The sequence below is a fragment of the Lampris incognitus genome, chromosome 10 (assembly GCF_029633865.1).
Source record: "Lampris incognitus isolate fLamInc1 chromosome 10, fLamInc1.hap2, whole genome shotgun sequence".
NCBI classification, from domain to species: Eukaryota; Metazoa; Chordata; class Actinopteri; order Lampriformes; family Lampridae; genus Lampris; species Lampris incognitus.
In genome coordinates, this window is record NC_079220.1 from 50362388 (window position 1) to 50383851 (window position 21464).

General features: G+C 43.9%; 2 protein-coding genes across 5 annotated transcripts; both read right to left on the minus strand.

Annotated features, from left to right (window-relative positions):
• Positions 1–3087: 3087 nt before the first annotated feature.
• LOC130119964 (galectin-3-binding protein A-like) lies at positions 3088–8957 on the minus strand. 2 transcript variants are annotated; one of them, XM_056288572.1, is made up of 6 exons: positions 8838–8957; positions 8249–8359; positions 7705–7917; positions 7373–7504; positions 6001–6292; positions 3088–5850 (listed from the first exon to the last, which is right to left on the minus strand). In XM_056288572.1, exons 2-6 carry the CDS (start codon positions 8334–8336, stop codon positions 4737–4739), a joined length of 1839 nt encoding a protein of 612 aa, XP_056144547.1. In that variant the 5' UTR covers positions 8337–8359; positions 8838–8957; the 3' UTR covers positions 3088–4736. The 2 variants fall into 2 exon arrangements, with proteins under 2 accessions (XP_056144547.1, XP_056144549.1); XM_056288574.1 differs by having other exon boundaries at positions 8845–8937.
• Positions 8958–9166: 209 nt separating this feature from the next.
• cant1a (calcium activated nucleotidase 1a) lies at positions 9167–14982 on the minus strand. 3 transcript variants are annotated; one of them, XM_056288577.1, is made up of 4 exons: positions 14856–14982; positions 10696–11364; positions 10368–10571; positions 9167–10148 (listed from the first exon to the last, which is right to left on the minus strand). In XM_056288577.1, the coding sequence occupies exons 2-4, from the start codon at positions 11339–11341 to the stop codon at positions 9778–9780; spliced, it is 1221 nt and encodes a 406-aa protein (XP_056144552.1). In that variant the 5' UTR covers positions 11342–11364; positions 14856–14982; the 3' UTR covers positions 9167–9777. The 3 variants fall into 3 exon arrangements, with proteins under 3 accessions (XP_056144552.1, XP_056144550.1, XP_056144551.1); XM_056288575.1 differs by lacking the exon at positions 14856–14982 and adding an exon at positions 13745–13787; XM_056288576.1 differs by lacking the exon at positions 14856–14982 and adding an exon at positions 12213–12290.
• Between the last annotated feature and the right edge of the window lie 6482 nt (positions 14983–21464).

The following is a 21464-nucleotide window of genomic DNA, read 5'->3' on the forward strand; positions in this document are numbered from 1 at the left end:
GAGAGGGGAAAGGCTCGGGGGTTTGAGAGGAGTGACATCATCCCTTTAAACTTAATAGATTCAATCTGGTGGCGATTTCCCCCAGCGTAAGTTGCCCACGCCCTCCTCCCTTGTATGAAAGAAGCAATATGCTATCATCGAATTCTTCGGCCATTTCTCATCAACTTACTCGTGCATTGAAACAGATAGCTCTTTCATGGTAAATTTCCCCCCATGCAAGACCACCTCAGGAAACCGGTGGATCTCGAGAGTTTGGGTTCGTGACCTCCTTTGTTGATTCTGGCCTAAGTGGGGGAGCTTGCCGTCAGAGCACGCAATGTGAAATGATTAGAGCTGATGAAGAATAATGAAGAGGAGAGAGAACTGTATCTGCGGTTGCCTTGCTCCCTGACATCATATTTGGCCACCAGCTGCCGGTCTTCTGGGCTCTCCAACAAATATTTCCGCTCTTTTCCATAGTTTAGCATTTTTTTTTATTTTTTTATTTTTTTGCCTGGTTTCTTTTCCACAGATCTTTGTTGCTGGATGTCTGTGCAAAAAGAGGCAGGGAGGAGGTCGAGAGGAGGGAGACAATAACAGAATTTCCGAACTCTGAAAAGAACGGCAAGTCAAGTATGACTCGTGACTGCCTTTGAAAGTTACCAGACGCGTAACGCAAGACTCGGCCGAGACTACGGCACAGACGCTGGGGTGTGGGAGCCAGCGGACAAAACGTTAAGACATGTGAGAGGAAGTGACACATGCAAGATCAAATGGGTCGAAATGTGCTTTCGTCTCCTTCTGCACAGTGTACCCAAAAGCCATCAAGGGAACAGCAGACGCCTATTTCTGGGCAAAGCCTGCCGCCCCCTGTCAAAACAGCTAGCTTCCTTTTGCACTGGGATGCTGACTGATGTGGTGCGCCCTGCTCAGATCCCAGCCATGTCCCCAGCTCCTGGGCGGTAGGCCGAGCTACACACACTGCACACTACCTCCCACTTCGACTCAAGGACTTTGATATTAGATTAGGAGCGAATATGGGGGAAACTGGTTGCTTTGAGGGAGGAATTTTTAAGAATTCTGCAAGAGGTTATTGCTGCTTAGCTTAATGACCAAGAACAGCAAGCAATCAAAAAAAAAACATGGCCACATAATACCAATACTCAGTATTACCGTTCCAGTTTCTTCACTCCCAGCTACCTTTTTAGCAAATCAAGTGGACCAAATGACTTTTTTTTTGTTGGCAAAGTAAAACATATGAACTTGCAGTAGCTCTGGGTCCGACGCGCCGTATGGTGTTTCTCTCACTTTTTGAGCTGGGTTCACCCGTTTGTATCAACATAAGGTTTTCATTTGTTGAAAGAGAGGGTGGATTTGTCAAAGAAGTGCAATGTAAGCAGCTCCCCTGTGTACACTACTCACTACAAACACCCAGAGGGGCTTAGGAATGGTCGAACCTCCATACCCTAAATTACAGACTTGCGAAGCCAGGAATACTCTAAAGAAAGTGCCCAGTGAGACAGAATAAAAAAGAGGGTCTCATTGTGGGAAGTGGTGGGTGCTGTGGCAGTGACCCACATCCTCTGACTCCAATCCCCTTTCTCTTATCACGTGCATACCTTCCCACCAGACAAAGAAAGGCTCAATTGTGAGCTGACCACCACCTTAGTAGTGTCCACTTTCCAATCTTTACTGCCTGGCCTCTTACTGTTTCATGTCACCCTTGTTTAGTTAACCACTTAATTGGTAGTAATCCGAGACAATGAATCAGTGTTAGCGATTTCACTGCCGCGACAGTGACTAGGAGGAAAACATCTGCTGGAAAATTCCCACTGAAAATGACATTTGAGGTTTGGGTCAAGTGGTATGCCATAATCACAATTTTGTTGCAATACGGTGAATCACCATGAGTCTGGTCAGTCCGCAGTGTTTCTCCCTTGAATGGATTTCATTTCAGTGAGAGTACGGCAGGTCTTATGAAATTACTTCATAATAATGCAGTTAACTCATCATGGCTGGGACTTAAGCTCTTCTGAAAGTAGAATGTCAAGACACTCACAATATCCTGTTTAGTTCCTCAGAAATAGCGTAATGTAGATGTCTGGGAATAAATGTGAGATGCTGTACAACACGAGCACCAGACCAAAACTCAAAATTACCCCACACCCAGTCACAAGTGGGTGCGGGGTAATGACACAATAATGATTATATGGGTCAAAATGACTCACGGTGAAACAGATCAGACCTGGTGATAGTAATAATATTGGAGCGTTACAAAATACCTGAAATTTTCCGGAAAAAAGGAGTAAGCAGTCATTTATGTTGGTGCAACCCAAATTTGTCACAACCTTATCTGTACGGAGATCACATATGCACCGGATCATGACTGACCTCTTACGTCACTGATGTATAAACTCACATAAGTCATATTGGAGTCCAGACACTACACACAATCTTCCGAACATACAAATCATCCTTATCTTTTCCATTGGACCCACAGAGAATCCCACTAAGATTTCTTTGAGTCCCTCTGTATGTCGTGACTGCAGTGTCTCAACCTCATGCCCAGGCACGTTGGTTTGCAAGTATGACTGTACACCCATGAAGCAGACCAGTGTTATAGAATTTTCCGACGCTTCTGCAGAATCTGACTCCCTGTGGCATGGGGCTAGGTTAGGTTAAGCTAACCCTAACCCCCCCCCAACCCTAACCCTAACCCTAACCCCCTGACGCTAACCCGTTCACGCCAAGGGGAGTCAGATTCTGCGGGAGTCGGAAAATTCTATAACACCAGCCAGAGTTCATGTAAACACCATGCTCTCTGGAATATTCCATGAATCATATCGTCGCTGCAATCCTTCCAGTTTGTTTGAATTTCTCTGATTATGTTGAATAAGGCTGATTTATTTGAAGCATGTAACTGTATTTCTTTTTTCTTTTTTTTCCTGAAATGGTGGAGAAAATGCTCTAAATGCGTAGTTTACCTTGACTTTTAACCACTTCCAACTTAAGTGAAGTAAAACTTCCTCTTTTAAAAAGCCTTTTAACTACACTCAAGCATAGGACAGCCATATGAAAAGTGGGGAAAGAGACAAAATAAAAAGACAATTTCTGTAACATTGAAAGTATTTTATTTGTTTACAGCTCAAAGTTTCCATAGTTCATTTCCTAAGAAACATGCCAAAAAGAACAACAATTTCAACATCATTAAACTGACACAGCCACACAGTGAATAGAGTTAAACTAATGCATAACTATACTTCTAATTCAATTAGTCCGTCCATTATCTGAACCGCTTATCCTGCTCTCGGGGTCGCGGGGATGCTCGAGCCTATCCCAGCAGCCATTGGGCGGCAGGCGGGGAGACATCCTGGACAGGCCGCCAGGCCATGATTGTCAAAATGTTATATAAAAGCTTTTTGAATCATACTTTTCTTCTTTACAATAGGTACGTTGAATACGCCCAAATTGAAAGAGAGTAGGACACTTTCCGTGGTCATTTGAGTAGGCCTGAAGAAGGAAACGGCAGTTGTTTTTAGTTGTTACGGTGAGAACACACGTCACTGGGGCCGTAAATGTGCGCACCACTCCACTGCTTGTTTGGTCGTTACTGTAAAACCTCATCTCGGTGAGTCCACGACTTGCCGCGAGTCAGTTTAAATGAACTTTTTTTTTTTATTATTGAGACATTTAAATTCTACATACAACAAACATAAAACAAAAGAAAGAGGGGGGAAATAAAAGTAAAGAAAATTAAATACATAAATGAAAGGGAGGGGAGTCCTAGGAGTTCCATAGCATTGTTCTTCTCCATTGACCTCCGTGATGAGAAATAATGATACAGTTCCCAATGAAACATGCAGAAGTTTGACTGCGTTGTCATGAATCTGTTCTTATGTAAAAAGAATTTTGCAAGAATAATAATTGTGTTAATTGCCAAATCATGTATCATGTGTTCCCTCTTTCACAAGCATACCAAAAATCACATCCTCTTTTTAGCTCAGAGAAATTGTCAAATTTAGGAAAACACCAGTAATGCAGATCGTCTCAAAAGGCACCAGCGAACTGACATTCATAAAACACATGTTCTGTTGTTTCAGTGTGTTCACTGCAAAATGAGCAGTTGTTCAGGTCTAAACCAAATTGACGTCTTAAAAATTCTCCAGGATATATTCCATTGAGAATTTTAAAGTGCACTTACTTTACTTCTGGTGCAATTGGAAACTTTTCAAGAATTTTGCTCTCAATTTTTCAGCTTCATCTTTGGAGAAATATTGTAAGATTGAGTTTCTGTTTGACAAAGACTCTCTGGATTGTGGTGTTGTGGTTTATTTGGAAGTTAATATGGAAGTTAACCCGCTACAACGGTTTGCAATGGCAGCGGTTCAAATAAAAATGGCCGCCGCTCTTGACTATCCTGCTATGTTGATTTGAATGGAAATGCCCATTCTATTCATTCAATTTCTACGCCTAAGCCTTTCCCTCCTAACTGCATGACAGCATCTATTTTGGCTGATGTAGCAGATATAACTTTGAGAAACAGAATACCTTAGTAAAATTGCCAGGCAAGTTTAGCTGGAAAAAAAAGCTAGTGTCGTTAACTAATATTTTGTTGCTCTGTAGGAAAAAGAGGGTTATAAAAATATGCTTTAAGAATCCAAATTAGATTTTATCAGATGATAACAAAAGTAATTTCATAGAAGGCTTATGCAAGCTGCATGTTGGTAGCTTTGCAGCATTCAGTCGATGCTGTTTGGTCAACTATACGTCGGCCTTACCACAAAAAGGTAGGTGAACTGGTCATTGGGACAAGGATAGGACAGACTGTCAGACGAGATGTGAGCCAAGTCATTCTTAAAGTCCTGAACCTGACAAATGAACTTGCCCTCGCAAATCAGCAGCAGCCGGTTACTGAAGTGAACTCTGCCCTGGTACTTGCTGAGGCTATTCTGGGCGGTCAACCTCGCAGCAGGGAGTGACTCACAAGTGATACCTCTGTTTGAACAGTCCCGTTGGCTAGCAAAGACATCTGCCTCCCAGTGGATCTTGTTTTCCTGGAAGATCATGCTATTGTGGACAGGTGTGCTGAATGACTTTGTTGTCCTGCTTCTCTGGTACGGACTTACAGTGCTATACATCATATAGCCATGTTGACGGTAATAATAGTAGTCGTATTGATTATATCTAGTTGAGGGAGTTGGCTCGCTCTGGGGCAGATTTCTCTGGGTTTTGTCTATGTTGACTGAATCAAAAGCAGTGCTCCACAGCTCACCTGTATAGATCCTGGGTTGATAATCGTCTTCTATCAAGGTGGATTTGTTCATAACGCTGTTGAGCACAACATTAAACTGGAATCCTTTCAGGATTTTTTTGTGATACAGACTTTCATGGGTCTTGTAGAGGGTGGAGGTGAACTCTAAATCATAGAGCTTCTCGGCAGGGATCATAGGGAAACGGATGTGGCCCAACAGGTCAGCCTGATTTTCTAAACTGGTGGAGTTGCCCTTCTCAGTGATCCAGCTCTCCAAGGACAGCAGGAGGAAGGACTCATCAGGCACCACCAGGTCTGAACGAGACAGGAGGGTTTTCAGGAGCCCCATGGGGAGATGGCTCCAAGCGGGGGATCCGGTCAGGTTTTGGTAGTTCCAGGCTAGATACTGGAGACTGTTCTCCTGCAGGAGCAGATCTCCAGTTTCCATGGCGTATTTATAGAGGGAGACCTGTGTGTGGAAGGTGACATCATCTGGAAGGAGCTTGGTGAAGAGACGTCCCGTGTCCTCCATCAACTGCTTCACCCCAAAGTCAGATGCAAATTGGTGCAGGCATCGAGCAGAGGAGACGGTAACATCCACCTTGCGAGTATAGATGTACCTACAATACAGAGACAGATTGACGGAGCCTTTATTTAAGCTTTGCTAACTGTTGGTTTAAGACACAAGTATTAGACAAATATAGAATTTGCTGTCTTTGATGTAAAAAAAAAAAACACATTGTTCAAGACTTTTTAAGGCTTTGGACTACCTGATGAAGGAGGAAAAAACTGGTTGGCAAGTTTGACTGACAGTTACAGATATGCTATCAGTCTCCACTGAGGTGTTGAAATGTGGGAATCGTGAGAGGATCATTTTGTGCGTGCACAGTGTAGTTCCCTCCATCTCCTCAGTCCCGTCATACTGTATGTTTCCAGTGGGGGTCTGGACCCGGATAACAAAGTCACAACTGTCTCTGCTATCAAACAGTTGGCCAAGTTCCTCGGACAAACCCAGACTGTGGTCTAGCGAGTGTTTACTAACATTGAGGGTCATCTCCAGGCCTAGGAGAGAAATGAAATGAGCATGAAATTTGGAGAACAGCCTACTGTATCAGTTAGTTATGGATGCAAACCTGGAAGAGAGATCGGGATATTGGTGTAGAAATGACCAATTGAAACGCTGAGAATGAATAACTTCATGTTTTTGTGAAGCCTAAAATAATTCAGTTCAGTTCAATTCAATTCAGTTTTTTTGGGGGGTTTTTTCATTGATCAAGTAAATGTACACACACAACAAAATGTAGTATTGCATGCTCACAGGATAGTGCAAATGTTGGTCATGTAAGTGAAAACTAAAGTGCAGGGAGGCACTATTTGCTACTTAAAGGGACCGTTCACCCCAAAATCAAAAATATGTGTTTTTCCTCTTATCTGTAGTGCTGTTTATCCATCTAGATCGTTTTGGTGTGAGTTGCCGAGTTTTGGAGCTATCGGCCGTAGATACGTCTGCCTTCTCTCGAATACAATGGAACTGGATGGCACTTGGCTTGTGTTGCTCAAAGTGGCAAACAAAAAAAAACACACATTTGAAAAACTCAACAACAATGACTCTTTCTAGAAATCATGACCCAGTAAGTAGGAGCTCTTTTCTTAGACTGAACTCCATCTACATGAAACGGTTCACAACGAGGTCTGTGGATTATCTTGAGCTACTGGGTCATGATTTCTGGAAAGAGACGTTGCTGTTGAGTTTTTCAAATGTGTTTTTTTGGCGCTTTGAGCAACTCAAGCTGACTGCTATCCAGTTCCATTGTATTCAAGAGAAGGCGGATGTCTCTATGGCCGATAGCTCCAAAACTCGGCAACTCACCCCTTCGTGATCTAGATGGATAAATAGCACTACAGGTCAGAGGGAAAACATGTATTTTTGATTTTGGGGCTGAACTGTCTTTTTAGAATATAAACATAATTTAAATATATAATATATTGTATAAATGTATACAACTAATTTAATATGAATCTGCATATAACTTGATAGTATGATCTAATTTAAAATGGTGCAAGACACGGTACGTGGTGCAAATCAACAGCTGTTTTTCCAGTTAAACGAAGTGTTTGGCTTGTACATGTTCCAATACATGCCTGTTTTGCAAACAATTCCAACATCCTCCTTATGTGTGCAGTCAGTAATTGCCCAGCCCTTGAAAGTACAACTGGACAGGAAGTTCTCTGTTCCTTCACAGTTCATGTCGTCAAGCCAAATGGGTCCCGACCCTTGTGCAAGAAATGAAAGGAAATAATTATGAGTTGTCATTAAAAAAAAAAAAACACTAGACAGAGGACATTTTCATGATTGAACTAGTGCTGTTGTAAACGTCTAAGCCCCCCTCCCCCCTCGAGTTCATTCCCAACTCTGCAATGACTGAAATGACTTCACCGTCCCCTAGTGGGGGACTAATGGAACAGGAAGCCACCTTCTCCATAAGCCCCTCCAGCTGCCGTAGATTTCGCTGCGGGGAAGCCCAGCTGTCGACACACCACCTGCGCCTCAGCCAGGTCCCAGCTGTCATCACACACTGTCCCCCATTTCCCATCATGGTAGATCTCCACGCGCCCCTCTGAGAGGGACGGAGAGCCCGCCAGCCTCACATCACCTTCCCGGTTCTGCGCCTTAGTTTTCGCTCGAGCTTGTAAACACAAAAGAGACAAAATCCTAACCAAGGCCATAACCAGTTCAGGTTAAGCAAACATTCTGCTTTTTTTTTTTTTTTTTTTTTTTACATTCTAACTTAAACAAAGATAACGTCCAGAGTACACAGGGTACGAAAAATAATTCAATGTAATATGTACACATTATGCAGATATTATACACAGCACTGAATGATCTGTTTTGTATGAACTTATTATGCAGTAATTCCTGAGCAAGTTTTCTTTAAAGCTAAATATTTCCTCAAAAAAAGTAAGAAAAAAAAATATTACATGAGGTTTAAAACGTGCATGTGTCGATGAAAGACTCACTGAATAGTAAGTTAAATTTCATGGAGGCATTTCCGGAAATATGAAGAAGAGCAAGCATCAAAGTGTACAGGATTCCTTGAATCCGCATTTTTCAACCGTCGTCTTGACACTCTGATACAAACAACAGTGAGATAAAGCAATGTGAGAAATGTGTTCTGCTCACTGAGGTTCAGTACACAACGTTTAGGATGATTCTGAACATAACAAATCACATTCGGCATGAAATGTCTTTCCATGCAAAACATGCATCAGGGAGTTTAATGAGGTTAAAGAAACAAAGCTTCCGAAATACCACACATTCTACTTTTGAATTACTGTAAACACAGGATGGGAAAAAAATCTAACATTTAGTTTCATGAAATTTGTTTTGCTGTTGTCGGTCATACATTTGCAATATTTCGATAAGTACGAGATTGAATCATTTGTAAAATCCTTTCTATCAAGCTTCCTACTGAAGTTATACACACCATGTAAATAAACATGACAAATTGTCATGCGTTTCATGTTGAAAATACACTAGCCAATTCCAGATGGGGGAAAAAAACCCCAAATTATTGTGCAGAAGTTAAATTAAACTGGGCCACATTACCTTTTACCTCGTAATGTAGTCCTCTTTGTATAAAGTTGTCTCTTTAGACTTCTGTGACAAAATCACCTCCTTATAAAGGTTCCCCCAACCTCCAAAAATGGGATTTGAAAGTAGTTTCCCCCACTTCTGTAGTCTGATTCCCTAAGTTTCATTTCATACCAAACCACGTGAGGCACAGCCAGTTGTGTTGCGTAACTGTTTTTTGGTCTGGCTGAAACTTGTTGAGAGAGAGCAATATCCCACCGTGAACTGCCCTTGCTTGTTTCTGTCATATCCCCACCCAAAAGAACTGCAAAGACTTGCAAAGTACAAAGAGAGATTTTACTCAAAAATATCCAACAAGAAATCGCCATGAGGTTACATATATCTTTCACCAAACATTCCTTCAAATAACGTGGAGGTTCATGAACAATACCCCCCCCACCCCCAAGTCCTTTAGCGATATCAGTGAACATGTTTAGCGTCTAAAATACAACACATGACACAAGGGAGAACAAGTAAAGCATTTCCCGGCCCCCATCTGTAGTCATCATTTTATGACTGTAAAATATGTGCATTTTAAAAGAAAATGTATACTTCAAATCAACAACAAAAAATCACAGTCTGATTAATTTCAACTTTTGTACATTCATTATAAGAAAAGCTACAGTACTTCTGAGGAATGCATTTGGCCTTGGAAGGGGATGACCAATGACAAGACATGCTGGCTTTTGTTCTGGCTGGCAAGCACAGTCTTAACTCCAGTAACAGACCTTAGTCAGCAGTCTCAGATCTTTGTTCCCCTAATTGCACTGAAGCAAGTGACTGGAGATTCTTTAGGAAGAAGTGTGTCTTCCAAAAACTTGCGAACAAGCATAGAGTCACTTTAACAGTCATTGAATTGTAAACAGCTACAAACCACAGTGAGGTGGCCACAATAAGGTATATGTCTCTTGCCCTTCTAAATGAATTCCACGCCCTCATATTTAACATCCCCAATCTTAGTTTCAGGTAAAAGGATTCGTCCGTCTAGCGTGAAGGCCATCATGTACGTGGCAATCTTGCCGGCGTCTTCCTCTGACTTGAGCGCTAGGATGATTTGGTCATCTGTATTGGGGACAAACTTGAAGGAGGAGAATCCATGGGTCGGGTTATGCGGACCGACATGGCTGACAGTAATGTCTTCAAAGTCTGGTGAGCAGCTGAGGACCAGGTTTGTAGCGCGACGCTCATCTGCCGTCTCCTCGTAGCGCTCCATGCTAGCACGGCGCGGAAGGAAAAACCAGCGCTGTAGTGTGTCGCTCCAGGCTGCTGACTCGTGAATAAGATAACCTGCAGAAACAGACGGATAATCAGCTGAGTAAAACTGTGGTCAAAAGGTAAGGGAGACAAACTATAAAGGAATCAGTGTCATGAACAGCATGGGAGGCCATTGCATAATAAACCAAAAAGAAAATAAGAACAAGTGTGCCTTGATACCATAATCCAAGAAGCAGACATTTTTTGTGTTTTAAAGAGCCTTGCAAAAATTATATAGGTTTATATCTTCACCTGGGGGTTCAATCCCTGCAGCGGCCTTCAGGAATGTATACTTGGGAACCCAATTTTCATGCTGAACATCCCCTCTGTAGCCAACTATCTTCACCCACTCTGGATTGTTGTTGACAAACTCCCCAGAGGTTGTTGTCCACTCTTTTCCCAGACCTCCAACGTAGAGGTGCTCATCCCTCACTGCCAGCCACTCCGCTTTGAAACCTACAATACATCAGGAGTGAAGATCATAGGTCACAAAGGTACAGCTCACCATTGCCATTAATGATAATAATAATTTTTAAAAAACTTAAAATTAAGGGAAATTTACATCCTGTGCAACACCAACCTTTGGCAACACTGCCATCGCCATCAGCCAGGATAACCCAGGGCACAGCCTTATCGCCATCGATGTGGTAGACTACGCCTGTTCTGTCATCAACGCTGTAGAGCTTCCCGTTGAACACTACCAACTCAGAGAGCTCCATGCCTCTATCTTTCTCTGCCAGGTGACTCTCCAGCACCATCCTGTCCGGGTCCCATTCTACTGCCACCTTGTCACCGCTCTCGGACACCAACAGGTAGCCCTTCCGCATGTAGCTGAACCACGTCAGCTTCTTTTCACTACGGGAGTTAGTGTCCAGGTCTGCAATGACTCCGATGCGATAGCGGATCCCCTGCGGTGTGCGCTCTGGGGGACTAAGTGGGTAAGTGTCGTTGTAATGGGAATCGGACTGCATGGGGCTGGTGCGGCTAGCTCTCCAGCTGCGTGAGTTGTATTTATGGGAGTGCAGCCCTGGGTTCAAGTGCATGAAGAGCAGCAGCACCAAGGCCAATGCGACTGCCATGGCTACAATGGGCCTCCACTTGAGACGGAAACGAGGGTCAGTAGTGTTGGCCATGGAAGCCAACATCGGGAGACCTCCGACTGAAATACGCAGCGTGTTCAATGGGTCATTCTGTTCCAGTCCGGTGTAGCCTGGGGAAGCAGGCATGGAGGATGTTGAACTGGAAAGACCTGCAGTAAAAGAAGGGGGAAAGGAGGCAGAGAGCGAGAACATCAGTCATCTTAACAACAGAATGAACACTGCGCAAAAGTCTCACAATAGGTTAATGTCAAAATTAGTTCAACATATTGATGAATTAACAGACTGATTGTTCTGAGTAGCCTTCAGCCTACTTTCAAGATCCTGTAATGACTCATAATGCAGGCAAATTTTGCTTGTGTTTAAAATGCAAAGCTAAAATAATTTGGTAACTCACAGTACACATACATATATGACTGTGTAGTTGCCATAGACTATATCAGTGTGTTAATAGCTCAGCACAAAATATGCATGTTCTGATAAATCTAAACATACACATAACCGGCAGTGGGGTGAAAAAGTGGGGCTGATCAGAGGATAACCTTCTTCAATTCCAGACCTGACCTTGAATCACCTCAGGGTAGCGTAGCTGTGCCTTCCTCAGTTCAGGCAGGAATCTGTTATTACTGCTGCATTGCCTTGTGAACAAATGACTAGCTTAAAAAGGCTTGTTTTTATTTTCTCTAAGTGGTTTTTGAAGTACCTGGGAGGTTCCCATTGGTTCCAAGCAAATTTCACCAGGATTTGTCATACTGACAAACTTGTAAAACTGCTTAAATACAAACTGATTTAAAGGTAACAATCTTTCTCAAGCAACCCAGAAACCACAAAGATATACTTAAGGGACAACTAGACTTAAGACTAAGGATTTACACACAAGAGTTTGAGACATGTAGTTGATGTTAATCTCCAATTACAAAGTTTACCATAATTACTGACATCAAACCATAATTTCTATGACAGTAACGGTGAAAATAAAGCTTTCCATGAAAAGACTCACTTGTCATGTTCCAGTCAGGATAGCAGACAACAAAACCCAGAGATGCTGTATCAGTCTTCAAGAAAATATTAAAAAATAATGTTGGAACTTCTACAAAGAACTCAAACGAGATAATGCAAAGAGTGTGCCCGCCTACTAAGTGACACACAGAAGGAAGAAATATGACGAGGCCATGTAGGGCCTGAGTCAAACTTCCTCCTTCTGTGTGTCAATAGGTAACTAGCAGGTGGCCCATAGCCATGCCATGTCAACGTGGAGGCTGGGAGGGGCCAACTCAGAAGCTCAGAAATGGGTGGTGGTTGTGAACAGGTGAAGCAAGAAGTGTGCTTCACCTATTCTGTCAACCTGCCCTGTTACAATCACGCAAGTTACAAAATATGATTATGAGGCTTGCTCAGACAGAAGTGGCTGAGAGCCAGTCAAAAGTGAACATAAGCTCTTTTTCCTATGTGGTCTTTTCATTTGAAGTTGTGAATATTAATTTTTTCCCCCTTTTTCTCCCCAATTGCACTTGGCCAATTACCCTGTTCTCCGAGCCATCCCGGGCGCTGCTCCACCCCCTCTGCCGATCCGGGGAGGGCTGCAGACTACCACATGCCTCCTCCGATACATGTGGAGTCGCCAGCCGCTTCTTTATACCTGACAGTGAGGAGTTTCACCAGGGGGACGTAGCGCATGGGAGGATCACACTATTCCCCCCCAGTTCCCCCTCCACCCTGAACAGGCACCCCGACTGACCAGAAGAGGTGCTGGTGCAGTGACCAGGACACATACCCACACCCAGCTTCCCACCTGCAGACATGGCCAATTGTGTTTGTAGGGCCGCCCAACCAAGCCGGAGGTGACATGGGAATTCGAACTGGCGATCCCCGTGTTAGTAGGCAACGGAATAGACTGCCACGCCACCTGGATGCCATGTGAATATTAATTTTTAACCTCTCTCAAGTGGTCAGTGAAGGGCAAACTGAGCCACAAATAGTTACGTGAAGTGCTTATTGTAGGTCACAGGTCAGCTACAATGTGTCTTATCTAACATATAAGGACACCAGGGTAGGTTTAACTCAATCAACTCTCGCAACAAAATTCCAGTGACCTTTAAATCCAGTTTTAGGATCTTCATGTACTGTGGCATATTCGTGCTGCATTTATTTAGAAAAGAGCAGAGGCATTTGCCTATGGTGAAAGGCTCTTTCATAACAGGGCCCCAAGCCAAACAGCAGTACATTATGTCAGCAATATCGGGACGTGCACTCTGAAGCCGACAGGCAATCCTCTTCTGGTTGAAACGAATTAAATAAAATTAAATGATTCCTTTTTCTTTTTTTTTTCATCATCCAAATTCCAAATCCAATGTGTCAAAACACAAAATGCAATAAATGTTAGCTAGCCTCAATTAGAAAAAGTCCATCCATAAAGAGAATGCAACAAAAAACAAAACTTTTGCAAGGATTCTCTGCAGAGAGCTCCTGAAGTAATGGGATAGTCCAGAACAGCTCCTCACTAAAAAAAATGAAAGTGTTAAGTAGGCCTACCCCTTCGCCTCCTTCTGCGCTGAACCACTGTCATCTTGGTTAACACGTTGCCCTCATACTACTAACATTCAGCACTGCAGAAAACTCTTCTTCCACTGCAAAATTTGGCCATGCAACCATGACTAAGGGTTCTCACGATGGTGATGAACTTTAACTAGACTTGGAGGATTACAAGAAGGTCCAAAGGGGCAAAGCACTCAGGCTACTCAATAAACTACTCAATAGGCTTCTCTTTCACCCGGTACACCATGGCAACTAGGCCACAAATACCACTGGGCTACATAGTAAAGCAGCCATATAAGTAAACAACAATCTCTCTGAGCAGAAAACCTTTACCTATGATAATCCAAAGGGTGTGACAGAAATCAACATTCAAAACTACATTCAAGATCCTCTTCACGATGGTCATGCAGTCTACAAAGGAGTGGGAGGGACATAAACTAACTTAAAAAGTAATGTCTTAGGGAACAGCAGGACTTTATTTCATGGAGATGGAAAACTCTTACAAGGATGAGAATGGGACACCTGTGCCATGAACGGGGAATTAACTATATGCACTGACAGTCATTAAACTCCTGCTGAGATCATCAAGGCCCGCTGACTTACCCTCTAGTGTGGGTCATTGAGGACAGCAGACTGGTAAACTTGAAATGAAACCAGTTTGACAAAGCATAAAGGCCTGCTCCATAAATAGTTGCCTCAGTGCTGCAGGGTGGATAGGGTGGGATGGGCCAAAGGACATTCCTTCTTGCACACTATTCTATACATCTATATCTCCATGGGTGTCTACAACAGAGCTTTTTCTATAACAGATTTTCTTTATCCGTGAGCTTTTGACATTACTGATTCATAGATGATGTTTCACATAACGTTGTGTAAACCTATCTTGACTGGGGTTGACTGGGTTTTGGTAAAGAGAGCAATGATTGTAGACCCCCCCCCTCTTCCTCCTCCTCATTTACACTAGTCCCTGTGCTGCCTTCGACGGAGGGGTAAAGTTAAGACAGGAGTACGGGGGATGCCATCGGGGGGTGGGGTGGTCGTATTCATGGCTGGCAGAAGCGTCTTTTATTTTGATTTTCAAGTCCACGATCCCGAAAGTCATACTTACTGGTAGATGTTATATCTTCAGTTATTGGTTCGACGATGGCTGTCGCCGCGGTGACATTTTGCCTGCTCCCTCGGCTCTCCTGCCTCCGTTCGTTTACAAGAGCGCAGGCTCTACTTCCTGTATGTGGCGATGACGCAAAGGCAGCGATGACGCAAAGACCGCCTACGGCGGGGGGGGGGGGAATGTCTCAAGACACATTCTCTCGGAAACCACGTGGTGAAACGCCGGGCCCCCGTCGTGCGGCCGCGTCTCTAACGCGACCCCTAAACTTAACCGTTGTAACTGTGGTTAACGTACCAACCGCGGGGGCCCTTGTCGAAACAACGCGTGTGAACAGCAAGCAAAACCGGCGTGTACCGGAGTGTGCGTCGCACGACATTTTGAAGGGTTTACGCGCCCACGGCTCTGTTCGGATGGGAATCGACGGTCCTCGCCGGTCACATGGGGCTCTAACGGCGTCTCTCAGCAGCCGTGAAACCGTCTCCGCTCCTGGCTAGTGTATCGCCACCGACGATGTTTCGCGAAACGGGTGTAATTGAGCTGGCATTTAACACTTGTGCAATGAAAACTTAGTGGCTTTGTTAGTTAGTACTGTTGCCTCTCAGGAACAGGGCCCTGGGCTTGATATGGATATGCATGCGTTCCCTGTTCGCGGGTAGCTCCGGTTTCCTTCCGAAGTCCAGAGACATGCGTGTACAGTGATCTGGAGCAGTGTTTCTCAACCGGGGGTCCGCGGACCCCTAGTGGTCCGTGGTGTAATTGCAAGGGGTCCGTGAAAATAAAATATCTTTAAAAAAAAGAGATCCTATGACATTTATAGAAATAGGATTATTTTACTCAAATGTGACAGACCTTTATCTACCTAAACTATAAAGGGTAACAGGACTTTTTTCTCTAATTACATCTGTTTCACAAGTGTAATTTATTGTATTTTAATAAGCGAGCTCGCTCCCGTTTGCATTGTTAAAAGTTACTGCATAAAAATTCTGTTGTTACATATATCTGAAAGTTACTGAATACATATTCTGTTTTGTTACATATATCTGAAAGTTACTGCATAAGAATTCTGTTTTGTTAACTATATCTAAGTTACAACTGAAAGCTCTTATTTTTGCCCCAAAGAGTGAATAAATGCTATAATGCAATTTAAAATGCAGTTTCTACTGTTTCTATCAAATTGCAACCCCCCTCCGCCAAGATCAGGTGGAGGGGTCCTCAGGGTAGATCAAAAATACGCAGGGGGTCCAGGACCCCAAAAAGGTTGAGAACCACTGATCTAGAGTACCTAAATTGCCCATGTGTGTGAGTGGCCGTGTGTGGGTCCTGCGATGGAGTGATAAACCTGTTCGGGGTGCCCCCCCCCCCCCTTTCCTCTGCTCAGTCCATGCTGAGGTAGACTCCAGCCCCAGGGGCAGAGCCATTCGTTGTAAACATTCGGGGCATAGCCCAAACGTGTGGGGGGGGAGAGAGGCTACCTTGAGCAGATTTTTCTTCCCCATTTACGGCAGCTATATGCACAATTTTTCAAGCCATTTGTGTTGTGGGACTACTTTATTGTTCGCATTAATACAGTGGCCTATAAATGCTACGTTGCCGCTAGAGGGCATTCAGTGTAGTGACAGCGCATCTGATTGTAGTGTACCCATGTACCAGTCGTTCTCTGTTAAACCAGTAAACTTATATCTTGCCTCCTCGTGATACTGCAACCTACTATACATGGTGTCACCATTTAAGATAATAGAAAGCCTAAAATCTGTACATCATTTGGGGGAAAATACGATAGTTGCTTTGGGGGGGGGGGGTCCCTGTAGAGCCTACATCCCATTTTGTATCTAATTGTTCTCCAACTGTCTTCATCATTCTGAAACCATGACACAGCAAATGTGGAGGATGATTAATTTTCCCCTCCTGCCACCTAAAAAGAGGCAAACATTGTCTGATGTTACTATTTTTAAGTTGCATAACATAGGTAGGGTAGGAATTTGGCGTTACTAATCTTGAAACCTATTTTGTTTTACCGTGGAGTGGAGTTCACAGGATTCATGTTTGGCTGACATATTTGCTACATTTGAATCCGTGCCATAATAATCGATCCCCAACAATGCCAAGTAAATGTGGTCTTCAGTACTCTAAATTGAATACTAGGCCAATAGAAGAACCTTTACTCAAATTATATTAGATTTCCATAGGGAATAGCATCGTAGGATAAACAACATGTACTTTATTTAATCTACTCCTGGTCACTCCATTGTGTTGAGAAAGCACGTCAGGACACAGCTCTGTCGCTCGACGCAACCTCTCCGTTGCGTTGTTTATTTTGACTGAGACGGCGTCATAGGCAGACCCCATCAGACGACCCAGAGCCCGCAGGCATCGCCAATCGATCCCAGCACAATGGAACAGCGCCCAAATCCATGTGTGCAGACATAACGCACTCCTTTTTCTTTTCCTCCTTCTTTGTCCACACAGACATGATACACTTATTTTTAGAGTCAGCATGACTTACACTTTCCAAGTATACAATTGTGCCCGATGTCCATTGCAAATAAATGTCCATAAATCTGCTTAGAAACCGGAGGGGGGGGGGCTCCATACAACTCCGGAAGCTGCCAGGGAATCACCACGTTTTGGAAGTTTTTTTCGGTATCCAGGTAATCCAGCGATAGTTGTCAGTCCATCCAATGGTAACATGGCAAACAGGAATGTATAATGGTTAATTTGGCATTCCTACTTTTCAGAGGTGCAAAAATCCGGTCCAGAAAGTAAAAACCATAACCGTGTCTTTACTCCACCCACGTTCTAAACCATCAGATTGCGCCGACTAGTTTCCCAAATCAGCTGGTTTAATACATGGATGGAGTAAAGACACGGTTAGGGTTTTTACTTTCTGGACCGGGTTTTTCCACCTCTGCTACTTTTCAAAGCTGTAAACAAAGGCTAAATAAATAAATTGGGCTCATGTGGGCTGCTATGGGCAACATATCTCCTGTTTCGTGGAGAAGTTGAGTTTAAATCTGTTCATGTAGGCGAAGACTCGGCGTTTAATGTGACGCCGTCCAAAACAAGTGGCCTTGCGGATACCTGACACCGTGTCCTAGCGGCGAGCAGCAAGGCGTCGCGTCGGACAGTCTTTCCACACCGGAACCCTCGCGTAAACAAACCACGCACCTATCAGCTGTGCGCCGCACACCAGACCGCTGACGTCTCTCGTCGCCATGGAAACAGGGCGTCCGCAAAAGCTCGGCTCAAAGCGCCGCGCTCGCAGCCAGTCGGGACGTTCCAATGGAAAATAAGCAATAACGCTGATTTTGTCGCCGTTAGGACGCACGTTGACGTGAACGGACTTGGCAGCAGCGTAACTCGTTTGACTGACAGCTTTTTTTAACAAATGATGATTTGGCGTGGTGGAGGGGTGGGGCGTCTGTGTATTTGTTTTGACTGCTTTTGGAGCGTAACAGTATCAATGTTAGGTTTGACCTGTAGAGGGCGATATTTCCCCAGTTGTGGAACCCTCGCTCCATTGGTTTGCCGGTCTAGTCAGGGGAGACCGAGGGGAAATGACACCAAGTGGAATTTATTTTAAAAACCTAAAAGATTCGGGGCTTTTGAGAAAACATTCGGGGCTGGAGCTCGGGAAGTCCCCCCCCCCTCCCCCTGGATTGGATTAAGACGATATCGCGATATCAACCTGTCCAGGATGTTTCCCTATTCTATACAATGCCTGAGATCTGTGACCCTGAAATTGGATTAAGAGGGGATTGCAAATGAACAAGTGGTGCCAAGCACAACAAGCACCAACCCCTTGACCCTCCTGAACTTTGACCCCAACCAATCTTCAGAACAATGTCAAAGTTGTGGTCGAAAAAACAAGTTTGACCTTTTTTATGACCTTGATCCAGTTACCCCCCCCCAAATTCCATCAGGTCATCTAGAGACACCTACAAACCTTTTCTAAAATGTTCATGTCATTTTGCTGCAGCTCTTTTTCCATAAAGTTGTTGACAGCCAAACAAACAAACTAAAACAATGGCGTTATCCCCCGCTCCCACGAAAAAAAACAACATAAACACAGTCAGCTGAACAATGGTTGGTCAAGAATTGGTTTCCTCATTGAACTATTAGTCTTGTTTCTGTTCTTCTTCAGGTTGTAAGGGACTTACTGACATCTGAACCACCTCGTACTGCTAGTTCCCATTTATTAAAGTATCGAAAAACAATAGTCTGACAGGCTGGGAAGGGGCCTTAGTCTGACAGGCTGGGAAGGGGCCTTAGTCTGACAGGCTGGGAAGGGGCCTTAGAGGTGCTTCTCTAAGACTACATTTTTTTCCAAGTCCGGGAGCACTGCGTTAGATAAGAACCAACAAATCCCATTTTTTTGAATTAAATAAACAAACATGCCTCTATGCTATATTCTGATTTGAATAAATGCAGATACGACACAAGAAGTTGTTAAATTCAATACTCAACCCATTTTGAAATACTTCATCATGCCCATTTTCACAACAGCTACAGTTGTTTTTATTTGATAACAGGTCGATCCATCCATCCATCCATCATCCAAACCGCTTATCCTGCTCTCAGGGTCGTGGAGATGCTGGAGCCTATCCCAGAAGTCATTGGGTGGCAGGTGGGGAGACACCCTGGACAGGCCGTTAGGCCATCACAGGGCCGACATACACACACACACATTCACACCTAGGAAAAATTTAGTACGGCCAATTCACCTGACCTGCCTGTCTTTTGACTGTGGGGGGAAACCGGAGCCCCCGGAGGAAACCCACGCAGAGACGGGGAGAACATGCAAACTCCACACCGAGGACATCCTGGGACGACCTCTAAGGTTGGACTACCCCAGGGCTCGAACCCAGGTCCTTCTTGCTGTGAGACGACCACGCCAACAACTGCGCCACCGCCACTGCGCCTTGATAACAGACAGCTCTTATTTCAAAATAGCTTTTTTCCCAAAACATTACTTTATTTCATGTTACTTGGTCCCAAATAGTAGAATTTTTAACCCCCTTTTCCTTTTTTTTTTGCTTCATAATGACATTTTCATGATGATTGCCATTCTGTTGTATGGTGTGGTCATCTGTCAGCCAACACAAGTGAGCCACAGGTGATAAAATGTAAAAGAATGCATCAGATATTCAGAAAAAAAAATTAAAAAATGTTTTACAGGAGTTTTACAAAACTTTAATTCAGCCAACTTGGGCACGAGAAGGCTTTTCCAGTCCCAGATCAGCCACAGCAGAAGTCACAATAAAATGTTGTGGAGGGCAAGACTGGTGGGCGATGAACGGTTGTTTAGCAGTCTAGAGATACAGGGCAGCCTGAAAGAGCTCCTTATCTATTCCCTGTTCTTGAATGTCGAGAAAAAATAACGCTAATTCACTATCAATTACAGTGAGGCAGTGACAATAACAGATGCCCCCGCCTCACTAATCTGAATCATGCCCCTGATATTATGGTTCGTGACTGCATTTATTTACCTTTTTTTTTTCCTGCTCCACAGCAATCAATCACATAACACTGTCTGAAACAGTAAACTCAGTCATAGTAATAATAATAATGATAATAATACATCTTATTTGTGGGCGCCTTTCAGAGCACTCAAGGACACCTTACAGAACACAGTAAAAAACAAGCAGCACTGTATCAGACAGCATAAAATCAAAACAAAGCAGGGTAGACAATAAAAAGTTAACAGAACAGATAAGTATAAAATCATCATCTGCACAAAACTCAACGAAGTGTGGATCAGACTGACTATGCCCGTTTGAAAAGGTGCGTTTTGAGATGGGATTTGAAGGTTGGAAGAGAGTCTACATTGTGAATATCTTGTGGGAGAGGGTATTGACTAATCAATTCTTACTTCCACCCTACATCGATTCATAATCAGCAGCACGGTGGCCCAGTGGATAGTACTGTTGCCTCACAGCAAGAAGGTCCTGGGTTTGAACCCCAGGCCAACCCAGGTCTGGGGATGTTTGAATGCATGTTAGGGTGAATACTCCTGTCTGTGCCCCTGAGCAAGGCAATGGAAAGAAGAACTGGAGTTGGTCCCCGGGCCCTGCAGCTGCCCACTGCTCCAATACAATCTTCTTCTTCTTTTGGCTTGTTCCCTGTTTCCCAGGGGTCGCCATAGCAGATTTGATAGTTTCCACTGGTACCCTGTGAGGGCACAGCACCGATGGCGGTCGTTGTTAACCAGGGCCTTGACCAATCTGGTATGGTCTTGTCAATCCGCATAATCCATCCATCCATTATCTTAACCGCTTATCCTGCTCTCAGGGTCGTGGGGATGCTGGAGCCTATTCCAGCAGTCATTGGGCGGCAGGCGGGGAGACACCCTGGACAGGCCATAAAGCCATCACAGGGCCAATCCGCATAACGATTTGGCAAAATGTTACGTCGGATGCCCTTCCTGACCCTGCTCCTATACAATAGGATGGGTTATTTCACTGTAACCCGTACAATGACAAAATAAAGTGGCTTTCTCTCTCTCTCTTCCCTAATATACGTAAAAGTAGTTGGGAATATCTCTATGCAGGTCTGTTACCACACCCATCATTGAATGTATGGCTAGGGCGCTGAACAATAGACGACTCT